Below are 21,748 nucleotides of genomic sequence, written 5' to 3' on the forward strand. Positions count from 1 at the left end.
GAACAGTTAAACAATGCGTGAACTAGCCAACAACATCAATACCAACCGTCTGGGTAGCCTAGTGATGTTTTACCTGTTGAAGGTGGAGGCATTGGGTTCATGTTATTGTGCTGTATCTATCAAATTATTAATGTGGGTGTTTCGGAATTATAAAATATAGTTTTTTTTTTTTTTTTTTTCCCTTTTAAAAGGGAAAAGGTTTGTGACATTTCCTAAAAAGCCCACTCCTAAATACTGAAATGGCAATACTTACTAGAATGATGGTGACAACTGTACGTGCTTGCATGCTTAAAAGGCTGGGGTGGGAACAATGTTGTATCCATTCAAAATAACTAATAAGTTCAAAATAACTAATAAGTTGTTATTGGTTTTAATTTAAATTTATAATTAAAATTATATTTTTGTCCATTAATAATGAGCTATTACTTAAGTGTTGTGGAAAATGTTGAGTAACATTTTTGATAATCTTGACTTTCTGCCATTTCAATTTTGTTGGTTTGTTTTATTACGACGTTTGGAGCCCCATACGATAGAATGGAAGCGCAAAAAAAAGAAAGGAAAAAAAGAAAAAAAGAAAAGAAAAAGATTGTTAAGAAAATATGCACCATGGAGATTGGAGATGTGACTCGTTATGCACAAACATACGTAATAGCTCTCCAGGAATGCAAAGTTACGTAAAGTAAAAGAAAAAAAAAAGAATAAAAAAAAAAGCAACTATTACTCATTCCTCAACCGTTTTTTTCCGTGTATTCTCTCTCTCTCTCTAGATCCACGTTCTGCATCTAACCCATTTTTTATTATTATTCAGTGATTGAAACCCTCATTGTTGATCCCGCATTCTGTTCTCGGATCCACATCCTTATTTTTTTTTCTCTTCCCTCAATCTTACAAATCCCATCACACAAACAATAGTACATTTCTTAGATCTTCGGTCGCTTTGAATCCATCCCCTCCCTCAAAAAAAATGGCAACAATGGAGAGCTTGATCGGGCTGGTGAACCGGATCCAGCGAGCCTGCACCGTCTTAGGCGATTACGGCGGCGAGGGGATGTCGCTTTGGGAAGCTCTTCCTTCCGTCGCTGTCGTCGGAGGCCAGGTTCTCATTATTCATTTTTCACCTCCTCTGATTTGCTTTATCATGTTATATTTTTCTCTGATAATATGCTTTTGTGGAAAATCTCAGAGTTCGGGGAAATCTTCGGTGTTGGAAAGCGTGGTTGGAAGAGACTTTCTGCCTCGTGGATCCGGTAATTCGTCTTTCACTTTGTTCTCCATTTTTAAGTCTCTCGAAGAAGTATAGAAAAATTCAATGTTGGATCTAGTTATTATTTACGATATATTTACTTGCAAAGAAATGTCATACAATAACACATTGAGAGATGATTGATAGACAATCTTATCACGATTTTGTTTTTCGTTTTTTTTTGCTGGAGAAGCTGATTCCCGAACTAGAACTTGCGACGTTCCACTTAAAGTGGAAGGCACTTGCTATTGTGTTGAGGCACAACCTCTTATGTTAGGGGAGTGTTTGAAAATTTATGGAGTACTATAGATGCGTACTCGCTCTTCTTACATGAATGGTGGATTCTACCGATTAAATTTATAATAGGACCTAACATTCATGTGAGAGGAGGGAGTATGTATTTATGGTACTCTAGAAACACCTAATAATTTTGCCATGTTCAGTTGGCCATGATCTCTTTCTTTCTATTTTGAGTTAGAATGGTCAGCATCACTTCATTAATTTTAATTATCCCATTAACATATTAGCGATTTTTTTTTTGACAAGGAAGAATGTTTTGATCTTATTTATTGTTCTTTGATTGTAAGGTATTGTTACACGGAGGCCGTTAGTGTTGCAACTTCATAAGACAGAAGGGGGGCAAGACTATGCAGAGTTTCTCCATGCACCAAAGAGAAAGTTAACCGATTTTGGTATGTCAACTTCTGATCAAGGCTGCAATTTATTTCCATCTTTGATTATAATTCATGCTATTGGTGGCTAAATTCTTTATTTGTGTATTTTTTTTTTTTTTTTTCTCTCTGTGCTTTTAGAAATTTTTACTTACCCATTGCCTGTCTTAAGGATTCAATTTATTTTTGATTAGGTGATGAATCTTTTTGCAGATTTTGAAATTTTTTTTTCCTTGTTTAAACAATAGATGCCCATTTTTAACAATAAGAATTTTTTTGATAACAATAGTATTTATGAATTGCTTGTGATACCAAATTCTTAGGTAAAGTTCTGTCCTGAGATAAGGAAGATATGGTTTGAAATAAGGTTTGGGTGCTCTGATATTTCTTTTGGTACACAGATATGAGATGTAAGCTTATATGGTAGATATATAATGCTGTTATTATAGATGCCAACAGAAGAATTAAATTGCCTAAAATAGTATCTTCATTACTTAAGATCACATTTTTTTTTTCTTTTCTTATATTCAAACTGATATATGTTTAGACCTGATGGCTTGGGTTTGGTTGCAAGTATCTGATTTTCATATTTAGCTCTGAGGACCAAGCGAAGATACTACAAGTATTGGTTATGGGCATCAGAGACACATGGATTCTTTTGGTTATTATGTAGTCAAAGTTGTCTTAGAGGTTCAATTCCTTAAATAATTTAACCATTTTACAGTTATTTTTTATTGGTAAGTTATGGAACTGCCATTTGAACCTACAACCCAGTTTTGCATACATACATACATATATATATATATGTTTGTATATTAGAAAAAAAATTTCTGTTCCATTAAATTTCAGACTTGCTAATGATAATTGCATTTAAGGCTAATATTGCTATGGAAATTTGATTGGAAGGTAGTGAACTGGGGTATGTTCATATGATATGACCCTTAAGTCCTTAGGTCATTTAGTATTTGTAACTAGTATAATAGGCATCAACACAATAGTCATTTGGTTGTAACTAGTGGCAGGAGATTGATAGCTCCAGGTGTTAATGGGAAAACATAGCATTACTCTCTTGCAGAGAACTAAAATTTGTACCATTCAGTTCAAGGGGATGAATATGATGATACACACAATCAAGTCCCCCCCCCCCCCTCTTTTTTTTTAATTATATTGGTAAGTTACACACACAACCGATAGTTTTGCACCCACGATCTCACCCTCCACTTAGGACTTATAAGGGAATAAGGCACCAGTTGAAATCGAGCTCTTTGGCCCCTTTTTGCTCTTTTTGGAATATTAATGCGTTGTTTGTCATCCAATGGACTCAAATACAAATTATACCATATGCAGGCCAGGAGCTTTAGGTAAAGTCTTTGTAAAGTAGATTGTTAAATTAATTACATTGTGGGTTTCAAATTTCAGTTTCTGTACAGGCCTTGAATTTGGAATATAGAAGTCTAATATGTTGACATTGGGGATGACTTTGAATTGGTTGACATTTCAGTTAATGTATGATTTGTCTCATCTATTACTGTATTTGCATTGAATCAGCTAAAGACTAGCTTATTTAGAATTTGTATACCTATTCCTGTTAAGTATTACCTCATCCAGATTGTTTGGTTGTCATGATGTACTTTGCAACAAACTTATTTCCAAAAATAAGAAGTTTGACATATATGAGTTTTATTCATCAATTATTTAGTGTTTTTTATTGGTAAGTTACACACGCACCTAGTGGGTCTTAAGCCCACACCCTCACCCGAGTTGCCATTTGAGTTGTAGAGCTCGTTGGGTTTTTGAGCCCACACCCTCATCCTCACCTGAACCAACACCACCTCACCAAGAGTATTGGGGGTCTTCTGAGGGGAGTTTCAAATATCCTTTGGTGGCTTGGGAAAAGGTGTGTTTACTCGTCGAGATGGGTGGTTTGGGGATAAGAAGTGTGGTGTCATTTAATCAAACTTTATTAGGGAAATGGCTGTGAAGATATGGGCATGAAGAAATCCATTTTTGGTGGTGAGTTATCTCCACAAAATATGGTGAGGGTCAAGGGGGGTGGTGTACTAAAGTGTGCAGGAGGACTCATGGGTGTGGCCTATGGAGAAGCATTAATGAAGGGTGGGAGAGCTTCTCTAAGCATCTGTCTTTTGTAGTGGGTGAAGGCACTTGTATCCGCTTTTGGCATGATAGGTGGATTGGTGATAATACTCTAAAAGATCTATATTCTGAGCTCTATGTGTGCTCAGTGGTCAAGGATGCTTGTATCTCTGAGGTTTTGTGGATTCCAGAAGGGGCTACTATTAGAGTATGGGATTTAAGGTTTTATAGAGCTTTTGCAGATTAGGAGCTAGCTGCATCTTATTCCCTTTTCTAGCTATCCAAACCCGTATTTCTCGAGGTGATAGGAGTGATACTCTTTGTTGGCGGTTAAAAGGTGATGGTAAGTTTGACACTCGGTCTTATTACCATGCGATTAGGGGTGCTTTGAATTCTTTGTTTCCTTGGAAGGGTGTTTGGAAACCAAAGATTCCTAGGTGAGTGGCGTTCTTTTTGTGGACAGCTGCACATAGTCGGATCCTCACTTTGGACAATCTAATGCTTAGGGGTCGCCCGTTGGCTTCTTGGTGTTGTATGTGTTGTTGTGATGGGGAGTTGGTAGACCACCTTCTTCTTCATTGTCTTGTTACTCATTCCTTATGGACTTTTATGCTTCAGGCCTTTGGTATTCAATGGGTTATGCCAGGATTAGTGGTGGGTCTTGGCATCAGTGGCTTGGGAAACATAATTCGGACATTTGGAATTTGGTTCCAGGGTGCTTAATGTGGATTGTGTGGTTGGAATGAAATCGTCGTTCCTTTGAGGATATTGAGAAGACATTGGATGAGTTAAAGGGTTTATGCCAACGTAGTCTTTTGGAGTGGTCTCGTTGTTGGGGTTTTACACTTTTACTGATTGTTCTTCTCTCTCTAAGTTTATGTCTTCCCTTAGCTTAGTTTCCTGATTTCTCGTTTTGATGTGCTGTTTGTTCTTTTATTTCTTGTTGTTCATCATTGTGAACAACTTGTTCTTTTCCTTATTTTCTCATTAATAATAATTTTCTGATTACCTATCAAAAAAAGAAAGAATATAAAACTATAGTCGTGTTACAACTTTCCATGACAATTACTGTGTCATTTTGCTTATACAGCTGCTGTTCGTAAGGAGATCCAAGATGAAACAGATCGTATTACAGGGAGGTCAAAACAAATCTCTAACATTCCAATTCACCTGAGCATATATTCTCCAAATGGTTTGTACTTAGATTTTTATCTTATCAAAATGTTGATAAATTATTCAAATGAATTATCTCAAAATTTAATAAAGCGTTTCCCTTTATATATGCCTCTTTTTTATTCACTCACCAATGACTGTAGTAACTTGTTCTTGGCACAAACTTGATGAGTATCTTTCTTTACTAAGTACTGAATAGTGGTAGAAAATAGATGAAAACACTAGAGAAACTACAAGTATGGTTTTGATCAAAGTCTCATATTTGTTGAGGGTTTAAAAGAAAAAGAAAAAAAAGAAACTCTTAATAGCCACATATTAAATTGGATGTTGTAGTATGAAGAATTAGATTGTCTTTAATCATCTTCATCATTATTCTCCATCATGGTAGTTATCTTTCAGTGATTATTCAATTAAAGTAAAAAGAAAAAGATATTCAATCAGATATTTGGTTTAAGGGGGTGAGGAGTTCAAGGGAAGGGAATGGGCTATCACCAAGGTATGTAGCCCAAATAACAATAAAATTGACTATAACAGGTTCCCACACTTCACTACATTTTCTTTTAAAGGTTCCCTTCATCATTGGTTGTTTGCCATATACTTATACATAAAAAAAGGGTTGTTTACTATATATTTCAATAACAATGGGATAAGGAAGGAGTTATTTGTATATTAAATTAGCTCACAGATATAGTTGACTAGTAAAGATGGAGCTAAAGTGCCTACCATCCTAGATGTGATATTTGCTGGAATAATGCTTAAATGATTAAATTCACTATTTCCTAATAACATAATTTTTGGGATTAGCTGTAGTTTATCATGATATCATGTGTTGTGCCCCACTTTTTGAGAGGGAGTCTGGATCTAAATGTAAGGAGGAGTGTGAGAATACTGATTAAAAGATCAGTTTCACCATTGTCTAACTGTTTAAGCTTTTGGGTCTAGTGGTATTTTATCAATATTGATAGAGTTGCCTATCTGAATCATCCCTTTAAGATTCACATGATTTGCAAAAAATTATCTACAACAAAATTCTTCACCTTGTTGGAGTTGCAAAGGGGATGGAAGATATAAGGTGAAGATTTTTATTAGTTCTGCAATGCAAATTGAGCATAAAATTTGTTTTTCCTCTGTCTGCAACTGGAAGTGTGATATACCACAGGAAAATTTTTAATGGGCACCTTATGTAGATTCTTATTGAAATTCGTAGTCATTCATACAGAATCATGAATACTGAAGCCCTTTCTATCAGAAGCATAAAATATGAATATCATAGACATGATACGCTTAATCTTGATATATTTTTCCTTCTTTCCTTTTTATGCAAGCATTTGTCAGCTTTTCTTGTATTGTTTTTTTATTCTTTAGTAACTCTAGTTCTCTTTATCAAATTCCATATTAAGAGCATATTTTTGTTTCGCAGTTGTAAATTTAACCGTCATTGATCTTCCTGGGTTAACAAAGGTTGCTGTAGGTAATTTCTTTGAAATTTTTTTATTCTCCCTAGAGCAATGGTTCAATTACTTTCTGTTGTTAGAGTAGTCATTCTACACATTTGGATATACAATGACAAATTTTGGCTTTTGCAGAGGGACAGCCAGAAACTATTGTTGAAGATATTGAAAACATGGTTCGTTCTTATGTTGAGAAGGTGAGTGTTAAATATTAGCATTGATATATACCATATTGAATATGCTAGAGTAGATGTGGAAGACAAGGCATAGAATAGGAACACGAGAACATTAGGGTTACGTGGTTCAGTCTTGTTGGCCTACGTTCACGGAGGAAACCCTTAAAGGCTACATCTTTAATTTATAAGAGTGTAGTACATAGCTTGTGTTACAATGAATCATAACCTGAGTATATATAGTTGGCTAAACCCTAGACTTCTAGTATAAGTAGGAGACTTGACTTGCACACAAAATAGGTGTGGGCTTGGGTCTATACTATGGACTAATATGTCTAATGTATCTCTAACAGTGAAGATGTTGTAAATTATTTTGCTGAAAAATATAAATTCAATAAAAAGAAGGCAATACTCAGGGATGGATATCTACAAAATAAACACATTAAAAAAAAAAAAAAGTTAGTAAATCAAGAAGAGAAGATCCAGCTCCTTGCCCTAGTATCTTCTTCAAGGAATTAAGGATTTCAAGACATCAAATGTTCTCTTGAGATTGTATATTTCTTAACATAACAAAATATATTTACTTTCGTCCTTCAAAATGCACCAAAAATACATCAAGGAGCCCCTCTTTTAATAAACTTGTTGCTTTAGATCACTGCTTTTAACCAGCTCCTCTAAATATAGTTAAGTACCATTAATTGACCTCTACAACTCAACAGAAAGAGTATTCAATGAATATGATTATATAAACAATTGAAGTAATAATGGTTAACTGATCAACTTGTACCTTACACAATTATCATTTGTTTAGAGATTAATCTTAATTAATCAAATGGATCAGTGTGTGAAATTTATTTCCCAAGGATGTAGTGATGTACACTTAAGCAAAAATTCTTGGTAGGTGAGAAGCAGAAGACTCCACTCCTTAGTTGGATAAGGCTAGTCACCATCTGCTCCAAATTCCAATGGAATGGGACAAGCTCTCATTGTAGTCTTATTCTTAAGACAGGTGTTATTTGCCACATTCGTCAATAGTAACTAAGTTCTTGGAGAACAAAGCAATAATGTGAAACAAGTCCTGGCTCTTTATGAATTTCTGGGGGCCTCAAGAGGATTCCATTCTTCACACTCTTACAATTCTGAAAATAGGGATGCTTGGTAGACTTTAAGGCAGTGAGTGGAAATCTGTTGAGTGTAGGGTTAGGAAAGGATTGCAGGATAGTTTTACCTATTTAAAATAAATAAAAATTAAAAAAATCTTTATAGAAGGCCCATTCTTCATAATACTTATTTCAGGATGGTACCCAAAGCGCCACCATGAAGGTCTTCCCAACAGTCAGCTAGTTTCAAAATCAATCTCCAAGTAGATCCTTGTGGAACTTATGGTCTCATATCCACCCATTCCATTAACGTGCCTCCCTCCTTTTTCAAAGTAGAAATGCTTTCCATCCTACTTAGAAAGTAGTCTGACTTTTATCTCTCTTTGATTTATGAGTCCTTGGTTGGAGCCTTTCAATTGCATCTCTGAATTCATGACCATATACAATGAGATGGGATTTAAATGAATTGAGTCCATTCATGTGCATAACTATGCAGTTCCAGGACAGTGATGGGTACTGCTGAATTTGCTGTGATGACCTAAAGTTATCTCCTTAAATATTTTAAGTTTCCTTCTTCTTTACCAAAAAATTTGCAGTATGCTGGAGCTGACTTGGCATCTGAAAGTAGAGGGTAGGGGTTCAATTCTGACTACAGACCATAAAAGGCAGAATTTACGCTTCGAGATTCTTTTCTTAGTGATGTATATCATGTCTTTGGAGATTAACTTATTTAAGACGTTGCATTAACAATGAATTTACTATCTGGCATATTTCTGGAATTGTTAAGGATCTAGAGTAAAATTGTTTTTGGCAAAATTAATTATTTCTTTACATTTAAGTTTTTTATATGCTTAGTTCATCAAACAGACTTTTCTTATTTTGTAGCCTAACTGCATTATATTGGCTATTTCTCCTGCTAATCAAGATATTGCCACTTCGGATGCCATAAAACTTGCAAGAGAAGTTGATCCTTCAGGTACTATGAAGTAGGTTACATTTGTTTAAGGCTATATTTCTTTGCATTTAGCAATCAGAATTTTCTTTTTGTGAGCATATGATTTATTTTTCTATTACATTTTGTATTTTCAGGTGAAAGAACATTTGGTGTGCTAACAAAACTCGATCTAATGGATAAAGGAACGAATGCTTTGGATGTATGGATTCAATCATCCTTACTGCATGAATCAATCACACTACACTTTAAATTTTATGAGTGCAATACCTTAATCCACATCACATGGTTATTTTCTGTGTTCAGTGTTCTGTTAGATTCTTTCTTTTCCTTTTGTTGCACTACTGAATATTTATTCTTTTCAAAATCACATTAAGTCTGGTTGTCTGCACAATATTAAAGATGATCTATATGGATGTTTAAGGTTCTTGAAGGAAGGTCATACAGGCTGCAACATCCCTGGGTTGGAATTGTGAACCGTTCTCAAGCTGATATAAACAAAAATGTTGACATGATTGCTGCTCGTAGAAAGGAGCGTGAATATTTTGAAACGAGTCCTGAGTATGGACACATGGCACATAAAATGGGCTCAGAGTATCTTGCCAAACTTTTATCTAAGGTCTTATTCATCCATTTTGACATCAAGTTATTTTCTTAAATATTTGCTCGCATTACAAATTTGCTGAAATATCTAACCTCTCTAACATTGAGTGGTTTTCCTTTTCCCCTTTTCTTTTTTCATCTTGTTTCTTGTCAGCATTTGGAGACTGTTATAAGACAGCGGATACCAAGTATCATTGCTTTAATAAATAAAACAATTGATGAACTTAATGCTGAGTTGGACCGTATTGGAAGGCCTATTGCAGTAGACTCAGGGGTACGAACTGGACCTATGTGGAAATCAGTTTTCTTTGATAGGAATGATAATCTTTTATTTATTGATAAGTAAGTTTTGGCTCCAAGGGGAGGGGGAAGGGGATATTCGAACTAGTGACCTCTGCTTCTCAATGTGTGGCCCCCATCCGATTAAACTACCCTTTGGGGCCAAATCTTTATCTTTTATTCTCCTGACTTGAAGTTTGTTACCTGTATATACAGGCTCAGCTGTACACTATTCTAGAAATGTGTCGTGCATTTGACCGTGTGTTTAAGGAACACCTGGATGGAGGGTAACTCCCTTGAAATTTTCTTCAAATTTATTATCAATTTTAATTAAAGAATTCTAAGTAGGTTCTGGCTGAAATTGTTGTTTGATTTGCTTGATCCAAGTACAAAATTGATTCTTACTAAAAACTTTTTATTTGATTCATTGTTCGAGTTTCAGAACTAGACTACTAGAGGATGATGATATCAAAAAAAAAAATCCTATTGGAGGATAAACATGTGGCATTAAGATTAAATGTGTTTCACATTTTAGTGCACAAAGACCAAATTGATCACTATTTAGTGAGGAAATTAATTTGAAAGGGTAACTTTGGCATTTTAAGCTCTTGGCTATGTGCTGGTTCTGATGGTTTAAATCCTTTGTGGTTACCCTTCAGTACTACAATTGTGTAATTCATAAATCATCAGTTTTTGTTATTCCTTGGCCTTTCATATTTTTATTGGTAAGTGACACAAGCATCTGGTGGATCTTGAACCAGGGTCTTGCCCTCCAACTTGCTTTTAAGGGAAGGAGGTGCTATTTGAGCTAGAGTTTGTTGTCTATACCTTGGTCCTTTGAGAGCAAAAAGTCAAAGCCCCTCAAGAGTACATTGGCAATGCTCATAATTTCAAGAGAACTGAGAACTCTTTCCATTTTTTTGTTATTATGATTTTAATAAAGGATATGTTTTGAACCTGTCCAACGAAATGCTGTGTCAAAAATGCAACTGGCAGAGAACTGTTTTACCAATTCTAGTAGTCCTTTGATGAAAAAAGTTTGTTAAAGCAACAAAAACTATATTTTTTTAAGAAAATGAATTTTTTTCATAAATAATATAGTTCATAAAAATAGTATCATTTTGTAGTGTCACATGGTTTTAACATTGCCAAAGATGGGATGTCTTTCAAGTTTGATTATATACATGATTTAACAGTGTAATTCTGATTTCTCCCCAAGAAAATATTGTCTACTTCTTTTTGGGGTAAATATTTGTATCTAAGCTTTTTTTATTTTTATTTTTTATATTTATTTTGGTCTCCTTTTTGGGTAATATTTATATTTAAGTAAGTACTTGCTAACTCAGGCGGCCTGGCGGAGATCGGATATATGGAGTTTTTGACCATCAACTACCAGCTGCTTTGAAAAAGCTCCCCTTTGACCGTCATCTCTCTACAAAAAATGTCCAGAAAGTTGTATCTGAGGCCGATGGTTATCAGCCACATTTGATTGCTCCAGAACAAGGATACAGAAGACTCATTGATGGATCTATCAGCTATTTTAAAGGCCCAGCTGAAGCCTCCGTTGATGCAGTAATGTTCTTTAATTTGCCATATAGTTCTATTAAAGACATAGTTTTCATGGATATAACAGAGTATTTATGGTATTATTATATGCATTATAATGGATAGTACTGACCCTATCATAATATGCACTAATGTACTTGAGATTTCTTTTTCCCTTTCATGTTTACTCTTTAGAATTGTGAACAATATGATAACTTAGATTGACTGAATGTTCTTTTAATATATGCATAGCAAAATAGCACGTGGTGGGTGTGCTGAAGAAAAAGAATGGTTATAATGAGAGAGTGAGAGAGAGAGAGAGAGAGAGGAAAAGGAGGAGAGGGAAACATTCTACACATGCTTTATACTTGGCTTGGCTGACAAGCTTATATCCTCGTTTAGCTTTGTCATTGGTGCTGGTGTCTTGTACAAGAATTTTGAAAGACCAAGTGATTGAATGGTTCCAGTGAAAAAAAGGTGGTTGAAAGGCTCATGTGGAGAATAAGAATTTTGGATTTCTTTGGTCTTTCATGCATAAAGGAATCTACTTTGAGTGTGTATGATAAACATAGTTCATCAAAATGCATTTTCAACCTGCTTTCAATATGTTAAATTTTACTTCTCCAATTGGGGATTACATCATGTTTCAAGATATATTCAAGGAGGCACTTCACTATCTTTAGAGCATGGGTGGCTGAGAAAAAATTATATTAGAAGGATCTTTTTCAGCATGATTAACTTATGTTAAAGGATTCTGGTACTTGTTGGGGATATTACATTCAACGAATGATGACAATTAGAGATCTGAAATAGTGAAAAGAAAATAGAAGTGAACTGGATTGGGTCTTAGATTCTATTCTTGAAATCATAGAACTTAGAAAAGTAAAAGAGTACAGTTCTATTAAGGTGTCAGAATAATAGTTAAGTGATTATACTTACCATTTCTTTTCAGCTTAGGCTTTTGGACTAAATAATTTCTTATTGTATTAGAATAGGTGGTGTTAAGTTTGAACTGTATGTCCACTTTATAAGTTCAATTTGAAGTTCAAAATTTTATGTGTTGGGTCCCACTCATTAATGAGTATTTTGGGCCCACATATTAATGAGGGTATCAGAATAATGATTAAGTGATTAAGTTCACCCTTTCTCGTTAGTTTAGGCTTTTGGGAGAAGTAGTAATTTTTCATATGATAGAGATTAATTGGCAGCAATCCACCACATTATTTGGCATTTAGTGGCCTATTGAGAGACTATAATCTATTTATTAGGAAGGTGGAGTCGAGTGGACATGGCATTGATACATTAAATTTTTTGTAATCTAGATTTGTATTTTCTACCAATTCCTTATATTTGGTTCAAAGTAATGCTCTTCATAGAGGCAAAATTCTTAGTTTACTCAAAATCCCATCATTGGCATTTTTTTAAAATATTTTTTGTTCTCTGTTCTCTTCCTCAGGTGCACTTCGTTTTGAAAGAACTAGTAAGGAAGTCAATAGCTGAAACGGAGGTAAGCAATTTTTAGTTATTAATTTTTGCAAGAGTTCAGTATTTGTTGTATAATGTATACAGAAAATTTTTAAAAATTTCAGCGGTTTGATTTCCAACTACATATTTTTTTTGTTTCATTATTGATAACTTACCACTAGTCTCAAAAGCTTAACTAGTAGGAAAGAGTAAATTTAACCATCATTCTAACACTCCTCATGTGTGGGCCTAACTCCTTTGGTTTCCAACATCTATTTCGGTTTCATTATTGATAACTTACCACTTGTCCCAAAAACTTAAATTTTTAGAAAAGTGTGGATTTAATCATTTAACCATTATTCTAACTCTCCTTCTTACGTTTGGGTTTTAATTCCCTCTCAATAAGCATGGCACAACATGTTAAATTTTTAATTTTAAATAGGAGATAGAGTGGAAGACAAGATTCGAACTCAAGACTATCTATCTTAATGCCACGATAACTTAACACGCATCCCAAAAGTTTAAGCTATCACTATGGCTGTGAATGGGGAAGTTGGTGTACTAGGCCTACTAACGGTCCATATGGTGTTGGCTTGTGGAAAAATATTAGTCGGGGATGGTCTACTTTCTCTCGACACATTCTATATGAGATTGGGGATGGGTCTAGGGTGAAATTTTGGCAAGACCATTGGTGTGGTGAAACTTCTCTTGCAGTCAGCTATCCTGAATTGTTTAGATTTTGCCGAGATCAAGAGGTTAGTGTGGCTGAGGTTATGAAGTTTGATAACGGAATCCTGTTTTGGGATGTAAGTTTCTTTCGGGGTGTGCATGCTCGGGAACTAGAGGCACTGGCCAGTTTCATGGATACCATATATGGTGTCTCGGTTAGAGGGCTTGGTGAGGATAAAATGTGCTGGAAGTCTGTTAGAGAGAAGGGATTCACAGTTAGGGATTATTACAATCTCTTAGTGGGCCCTACTGACTATTGTTTTCCTTGGAAAAGCATTTGGAAGCAGAAGGTTCCTTCTCGAGTAGCTTTCTTTGTTTGGACTGTTGCTTTAGGGAAATGCTTAACGATTGACAATTTACGAAGAAGGAAGGTTTGGATATTAGATTGGTGCTATATGTGCAAGTGTAATGGGGAATCAGTTGATCATCTTTTTCTTCATTGCCCGGTTGCAATGGATATGTGGGCTATGGTGTTCGGGTTGTTTGGAGTGAGTTGGGTTATGCCACAATATGTAGTGGGGCTTCTAGCTTGTTGGCAAGGCAGTTTTGGCCGTCATCGAAATGGGTATATATGGCTTATGGTTCCTCATTGCTTATTGTGGTGCCTTTGGAGGGAGAGAAATAGTCGGTGCTTTGAAGATAAGGAGAGATCCATATCAGATTTGAAGCTATTTTTCTTTAGAACATTAATGGATTGGTTGGCTGCTTTGCGGAACCAATCCTTTCCATCCTTTCTTGATTTCTTAGATTCTTGTAATTTTTGTTCTTGATTGTTTGAACCCTTGTACACTCCCTGTGTACTAGGGTGTTCCATTTTTTGAGATCAATAAACTTTTACTTATCAAAAAAAAAGTTTAAGCTATCACGAAATAATGAATTTAATCATTTAACCATTTTTCTAAAATTTTGGAAAGTATGATTCACTTCCCAAACCATGAAGACTAAATCACAGAATTGATTTGCTTGGAGTAAATCAAGTGCTTGGAGCAATCAATTATATTGATATGGATTTCAAATTCAAAATGCACATGTAGTACATTGATAGTTAACTTAATTTCAAATTCTAAACCCATTATAAATCTGGATTCTTTGATAATATGTTATCAGTCTAGTGAATAAAAGAGGTAGCTCTTTAAGTTTTAATGTTGTGGATGTAGGCCCTAGTGACACGGTATTAAAGTGGATTGATTGACCTTCATCGTATCTCCACTCACATCATTTCCCTCTTGTTGGTGATTTGTAAATAATCACCTTGCCAATGAACTTTTATTGTCTACCTCCCTTTCTTTTTTTCTTCCTATTTTCATTAGAAAATATCATCGCCTCTTTATACATATTGGTTATTTATCTCTGCAATTGTCACTCCCAATACCTTGCTTCAAAGCAACAGATTTCATCACATCAATATTATAGTGACATCTTCTTAGGAGCTGCCATTTTAATGGAGTTGTTGCTTGTATGTGCCTTTGAAGCATCTAAATTGATTTGTACCAAGTTTCACCTTTGTCTGCTAATTTTCTTCAACTCCAAAAGAGAGAGGATAAAAAAGTACAAACTACTTTGGAAGATAGTTTCAAGCTTTAGTTTCAATTTCTGTATATGCACATCTCATAAAAGATTTAATACACAACTTGAGGGGTGGTGTTGGAAATTATGATTCATTTTACAAACCATGAAGACTAAACCAAGGGTTTGATTGCTTGAAGTAAATCAAAGGCTTGGAGCAATCAATTATATTGATATGAAATTCAAATTGAAAATTTACATGTAATGAATTGATAGTTGACTACTTTCAAATTCAATAAACCCAATTATAAATATGAGTTCCCTTGTAATGTGTTATCAATCAAGTAAATGAATGATATTTTGGGATATAACTATGATAAAATAGTAGAATTTATGTTGGATTTCGAGTGAGAGAGAGAAGAGAGAAAAAGAGAAAGCAGAAGCACATAGAAATTAATGTAGTTTAGCCTGTCAGCCTATGTCCATAGCAGAAACCCCTTAAGTAGCTACATAGGGTCTTACAATAAGCATAGTGAGGGCATATATAGAGAGACTAATCCTAGGCTAGCCATAGATTAACTCAAAGTTACTTTACTTGCACTTCAATTATGATTAGGATTACTCTGGTTGCACTACAAGTGGGTCCTAGTTCATTGAATCTAGACTAGTTACAATGGATTTGGGCTTGATATCAATAATATCCCCCCTTAAATTCAAGCTGGAGTGTGCCATGGAAGATCAGATTGAATGTAGAATGGACTAGACATAATTTAGAGTGAAGCGTGTGAGAAAACTGCTGCAGCAGTAAACAACTATATATTGAGGCCAAAAGATGACTATTGTGGCTAGAGGACGGCTGCACCTGTGACTGGAAGTCAGTTACTATGGCTGAAGAATGATTGATTGGTGGCTTGGGGGACATTGTCAGGGGAATAGTGGCTTGAAGATGGAATTCTTAATGCATTTACTGGTGGTAGCAGTGGCCAGTGACAAAAGTTGATCTGATAGCAACGGCACCAACGACCAGAGAATAGTAACAACGTTTGCTAGAAGACATTGGCTGAAGACAGTTTCATGGTGAGATGCGTGAATGAGCTGGCAACCTTTGGGGAACCAAACAGGAGGCTGACTATTTTACCATGTTAGAATTTATATTGGGATTTAGAGTGAGAGACAGAAGAGAGAAAGAGAAAGTGGAATCAAATAGAAATTAACATGATTTGCCTTGACAACCTACGTAAACAGCAAAAAAGTCTTGAGCAGCTATATCTTTATTGTCTCGAACTATGTGTTGTAATGAGCCCATTGGGAGTATATGTAAGGAGACTAATTCTAGGGTTAATTTACTTGCACCACAAGGATTAGGATCTCTTTACTTGCACTTTTACAAATAGGTCCTAGTACATTGAATCTAGACTAGTTACAATGAGCTTGGGCCTTGGGCTTGATATCTCTGATTGTAGCCTTTTGGCTTTTGGTGTTGTGGAGTTGGACATAGTTCTCAATGACTGAAACATGTTAATCTCTTCCATTATTCCTTTCTTATTTTCTCTTTATTTTCCATAATACTTCGAAAGTTGACAGTTATATTGCAAATAGTTGTCATATTTCTGCTTAAGGTGGTCCTCAATTTCATTATGAATATTACTGCTGCTTTTGTCAGCACATTTATAAGATAGGTAAATGGGATATGTGTTAGTTCACACTTTGTTAATGGAGCTTTAGCATGCAAGTCATCCCTTTGTGTCAGGTCAGTCTAACTACCTAATTTTGGGATAGAGGGGCACAGCATTGTAATAAAAAAGAGTAGCTAATTTAGTTTTATGTCCCCTGGTGTAAACTAAGTACTAGATATCATAGAACGTCTAAGATGGTTAATATACTCATTTTTAGAAATCACAGGGATAGTCAAAGATAATATCCAAGGGAAGTTTCTAGCAAACATGGGTATTTGACATGCATAGAATTAATGTAACAGAGGAACATAGCAAAAAATCACTTTATAGTGCTAGTAATACTGGAATACTATGACCATGTTCCCCTTCTATGTTATAAAAAGTGATTTTTGTAGTGTGGAGTGGTAATATTGTCCGGAACTATGTACTGTCTGCAGTCTGCAGTTGTTACTCAAATTATTAATTTCAAATATCCATTGAAGTTCAGAATATGGCAGAAATGTTGGATTGTATATGGCAGTAATGTTGGATTGTATATGGCAGTAATGTTGGATTGTGTGGAGCCACCATAATATGGCAGTGTGATGATAACTGTTGGAAGACATGGTGCAATGTATTACAAAAATAGACATGACTGGATCATGTGATATTATATTTTTGAAATTGTTATAATTAGTCACTTCTGCTAGGTGCAACTTTTCTGATATTGAGAGCCACGTACTTAACAAGACATTGTGTTATTGAATACATCCTGGATTCGTGATGACTATCAGGGGCTTAGGTCTATCTAATGATACTGTGGTGTCTTCCTCTTGTATCATGAGTTCCTTCTGAGTCAAAGTAAAGAATAAAGACAGGCATATGTTTGTGAAGACAAAAAAGAATGCATAATGGGTATTCATGGCTGTCTTCCTGATTTCCCCTTCTTTTTAAGAAGTGTAATTCATACTTCGAAAAAGAACTGCAGTGGTTTTTGTTGTTTTGACACTTTTTAATGGTAAATGCATGTCTTCATCTTTAGCTAGCCTCATAAGATGAGTTTGGGATGCCCAGCATTCGGACAGAATTTGTTATACTTGATGCAATTATATGTTATGGGATTGCAGGAATTGAAACGATTCCCAACACTTCAATCTGACATAGCAGCTGCTGCAACAGAATCATTGGAAAGATTTCGCGATGAAAGTCGGAAAACAGTTCTGCGGCTGGTGGATATGGAATCTAGCTACCTGACTGTGGAATTTTTCCGGAAGCTTCATCTTGAACCAGAGAAACCTTCAAACCCACCAAGCGGCCCAAATACAGACCGTTACTCAGATAATCATTTCCGGAAGATTGGTATGCTATCTTCTGCTAGTTTTGGCTAAGGTCCTCATTTAAGTGATTGGTTTAGTGTCGCTCAGTTTTCAATTGTTCAGAGTTGGGTGTGTTAATGTTTGTTGCATGTTAATATGGTTCCAGACTTATATTTCAGTTTCATTTGGGATTTAAATTTTGATACATGTTTAAGTATATTGTCAAGATCCAAGTTGTATGGTAAAATATTGATAATTTATCATGATTAAATTCTACTATAAAGGAAAGAAATACATGTCAAGTGCTGACATATACTCTGATTTCTTCAGGTTCAAACGTCACCGCTTACATTAATATGGTTTGTGATTCACTGAAAAATTCAATTCCCAAAGCTGTGGTCTATTGTCAAGTTCGAGAGGCCAAGAGATCACTGCTCAACAACTTCTACGCTCATGTTGGCAGGAGGGAGGTAAAGTTTTCATATTGTACTCTAAATGCTTGTGTGCCTTATACTTATTCTCTCTCCCCTCTGAAAGTAAAGGTTCATTGAATGATTTTTCATGAGGGTATGTACTTAGGATAGGATATTAAGATTGATTATAACTATTAGGAACATTAAATGAGAAAGTTATACTTGGAACAATTTCAACCTAATTTTTATTTATTAATACTTTGTCCAAGTATCTGAAGAAATAATTATCAATAAATGTTCAACAAACTCTTTTACATGACTATCAAAAACAAACTCTTTTACATTAACCAATAACATCTGGTAAGTTTGTTATCTTCTTCCTGTTCACCCCTCTTTTGAAAAACTTGTTGATACATTTTCCAATTTCTTGTGAATAATTTCTGATACCATCCTCTAGCTTGTGTGGTTTGGCATGTATTATTTTATTTCTTAAAAAACAAATTCATCAAGAAAATAGGACTGTAAAACATTTATTCCCAAACATGAAATAATGAAGACCGTGAACAGCAATTGGACTTGCAACTGGCTTAGATGTTTCAGGAATTAAGAGATTTAAATAAGCACATGGACACTCTATAATGAATGATTTAGATCTTTCTATTACAGGAAGTGTAGAAACCAGCAGGTATATTGTATATGGGCTTTTTTTATTTTTAATTTTTAATTTATCTTTTATCCATATAGGATTCTAGTTTTTATGAAAAAAAAAAAGAATTAGTAATTTAGTTTTAACATCTAAAAAAATGATATTAACTAAAGAATAAACGATAATATATTGTTCTCACATTGATCAGGCATCAACCAGTTTTTCATGCGTTATGTGCAAATCAAAACTGTTAAAATAACTCTACAAATAGTAAATGTAGACATCTCCCAAATTTGATTTGCATTAATGGAGCCAAACCATTTCTTTTCACTTCAATTTGAATGGTGGCTAACAATGCATGAATGGTGAAAATAAGGCATCCATTTTCTAAAGAAAAATAGTAATAATTTCAAATTTTTTACTTGTTAACCTTTAGATAAGAACTCTTAACCTATGTCATATTTTTTCATAGTATACTACCAATGTAGCGATAATGGATGCTGCATCATTAATTTTAATAGGGTAATGTCTTATCTTAATGTGTCCCTATCAAAGTCATACTTTCACTTGCCAAAACTATTTAGTGGGTTGGTTAAGGCATTTAAAGGGTTAGAATGGTCAGGTTTCTATTTGTAGCGTATAAAATAAATAAAAATAGCCATCTTTAGCTTATAAATAGTTGTTAAATAGCAATATATATCAAAAGTAATTAAAAATATTACGCTTGGTATCTTTGCAGAAGCAGCAGCTTGGTGCAATGTTGGATGAGGACCCGGCGCTTATGGAAAGAAGAAAAGCCATCGCTAAGAGGCTTGAACTATACAAGTCAGCTAGAGATGAGATTGACTCAGTGGCATGGAAGTAATGAGGTCTGCAGTCATTTTTTGTGCTTAAACTCCCAGAAGATAAACCACTTAGTTAACAAATTAATTGCATATTCTTTTTGTAATCTAAAAATAATGATTGTCTACATTGGTCACTAGAGCTTTGATTTGCCCTCGCATATCATTTTCCACCTCTTTGGTATTGTTTCCCGTTTCAACAATCATTTAACTATGGGCGTACATGAAATGTGGCATTTGTGATGATTCATAATAGATTGTCAAAATTTTCCTGTTCTTCATTGAGAGACAAACAAAAAACTTCAAGCCTTATCTCTCTCTCCCTCCCCCCACCCACCCCCCTTACTTTCTAATTTTTTTTTTTTAATTTAAATTTTTTTATCCTTTAGGTTTAGATCTGTGAATTTTAATAAGTATTGTTTGGCAAAATCAGCTCAGATCCTCACCATTGCAACACAATAGTGACAAGTTTTAACCTCAAGCGGGATGTGCAAAATGCACATGATAAATTGGCTTTGGCATATGCTATCTTGAGAAAGAATGCCATGGCTCCCCTAAAATTGTTCAATATCTCGAACATTTTAGACAAGCCTTTGCTTCTGACCCTATGGATTTTTTTTTTCTTTCTAAATAACCAAATCCTTCAAACAATTTTATTAGTTAGTAAGGTTTCAAAACAAATTAGCAATCTAACAAATTGAGTTTGGTGCACTCGATTTTGTTTTCCTAAATCCAGTTGGTAAAAGTCGAGTTTCATGGAAATTGAGTCTCAGAGACTCGATTTCCATGACGAGCCAACGAACATCAAGCCAGAACAATAAAATACAACAAAGCATCACCAAATCAAAAGACCCAGACAAGAAAAACAACGAATACCTTCGCCTGGAGCTTTGTCGCTGCTGCTGCCGTCGCTGCCTCTTGGAATCGTTGGTTTGTGTTTCTTATTTGTTGGTTTGTGTTTCTTCTTTGTTGGGTTTTGCCTTCTTCGTGTAGTTTGTATTTCTTCTTTGCTGGGTTTTGCCTTCTTCGTGGTTCTTCATCTCGGTTTCTTCATCTGGTCTCTTCATGGAACTTGAGTGCGAAACATTAGATTTCATTGAAACTCGACTATTCTCCACTCGATTTCAAAGAGCAAAATTGAGTCATTTGGTCTCGATTTGTTAGATACCAAAATAGTTTCAAACCTTAGTTAACTAATAAATTAGTTTAGCTTTTATAGTTATTTAAAAAAAAAAAAAAAATCTCTAACCTTACCCTTAGGCTCCGCTTGAGAGGAGGGAATGGAATGGAATGAAATGGAAAGGAATAAAAAGAATAATTTTAGAATATTCTTCCTTTCTCTTGTTTGAGAGTTTTAATGGAGGGAATGGAAAGTCCATTCCCTTATTTGAGAGTTTAAGTGAGAGGGAATAGAATGGGTAGAAGGGAACACTCATTCCTTTCTAATCCCTTAAAATCTCAAATTTTTATTCCCCCTGAAATTTGGAGGAATGGGAGGGAATGAAATTAGATTTAATGATTTTTTTTACTAAAACTCCCAAAATACTCCTATATATTCAACCATTTATTTTAAAATAGGGGTCTAATAGTAATATTGTTATAAAATGATTCCATTTCATTCTCTCCATGTTGCTCCCAAACAGGATTATTTACATTTCATTCATTTTCATTCCTTTCCATTCCTTTATTTTAAAACATCTAATCAAGGTTACTTAATTCCATTCCATTCTTTTCCATTCCTTTCCCTTATTTGAATACATTCAATTTCATTCCATCCCTTATGACCATCTCATTTCATTCCATTTCATTCCCTTATGAACTCCCAAGCGGAGCCTTAGGTGAGCTGTAAAATAAGGAGTATATATATATATATATAGAGAGAGAGAGAGAGAG

General features: G+C 34.8%; 1 protein-coding gene across 1 annotated transcript; it reads left to right on the forward strand.

The window, feature by feature from the left end:
- Positions 1-635: 635 nt before the first annotated feature.
- On the forward strand, positions 636-20,136 carry LOC115981599 (dynamin-related protein 1C). The gene is made up of 16 exons (XM_031103872.1): positions 636-1,096; positions 1,184-1,247; positions 1,831-1,935; positions 5,099-5,200; positions 6,602-6,652; positions 6,768-6,829; positions 8,791-8,881; positions 8,995-9,059; positions 9,282-9,476; positions 9,615-9,734; positions 9,956-10,026; positions 11,086-11,311; positions 12,741-12,791; positions 17,766-17,997; positions 18,285-18,424; positions 19,753-20,136. The coding sequence occupies exons 1-16, from the start codon at positions 965-967 to the stop codon at positions 19,876-19,878; spliced, it is 1,833 nt and encodes a 610-aa protein (XP_030959732.1). The 5' UTR covers positions 636-964; the 3' UTR covers positions 19,879-20,136.
- The last annotated feature ends 1,612 nt before the right edge of the window (positions 20,137-21,748 follow it).

Source organism: Quercus lobata, chromosome 3, assembly GCF_001633185.2.
Source record: "Quercus lobata isolate SW786 chromosome 3, ValleyOak3.0 Primary Assembly, whole genome shotgun sequence".
NCBI classification, from domain to species: Eukaryota; Viridiplantae; Streptophyta; class Magnoliopsida; order Fagales; family Fagaceae; genus Quercus; species Quercus lobata.

Excerpts from the sequence above, each read along its gene's own strand:
- LOC115981599 (XM_031103872.1), top strand. The coding sequence starts at position 965 with ATGGCAACAATGGAGAGCTTGATCGGGCTGGTGAACCGGATCCAGCGA. Across the intron at positions 1,936-5,098 it reads GAGAAAGTTAACCGATTTTG|CTGCTGTTCGTAAGGAGATC; the intron begins GTATGTCAACTT and ends TTGCTTATACAG. Across the intron at positions 12,792-17,765 it reads AGTCAATAGCTGAAACGGAG|GAATTGAAACGATTCCCAAC; the intron begins GTAAGCAATTTT and ends ATGGGATTGCAG.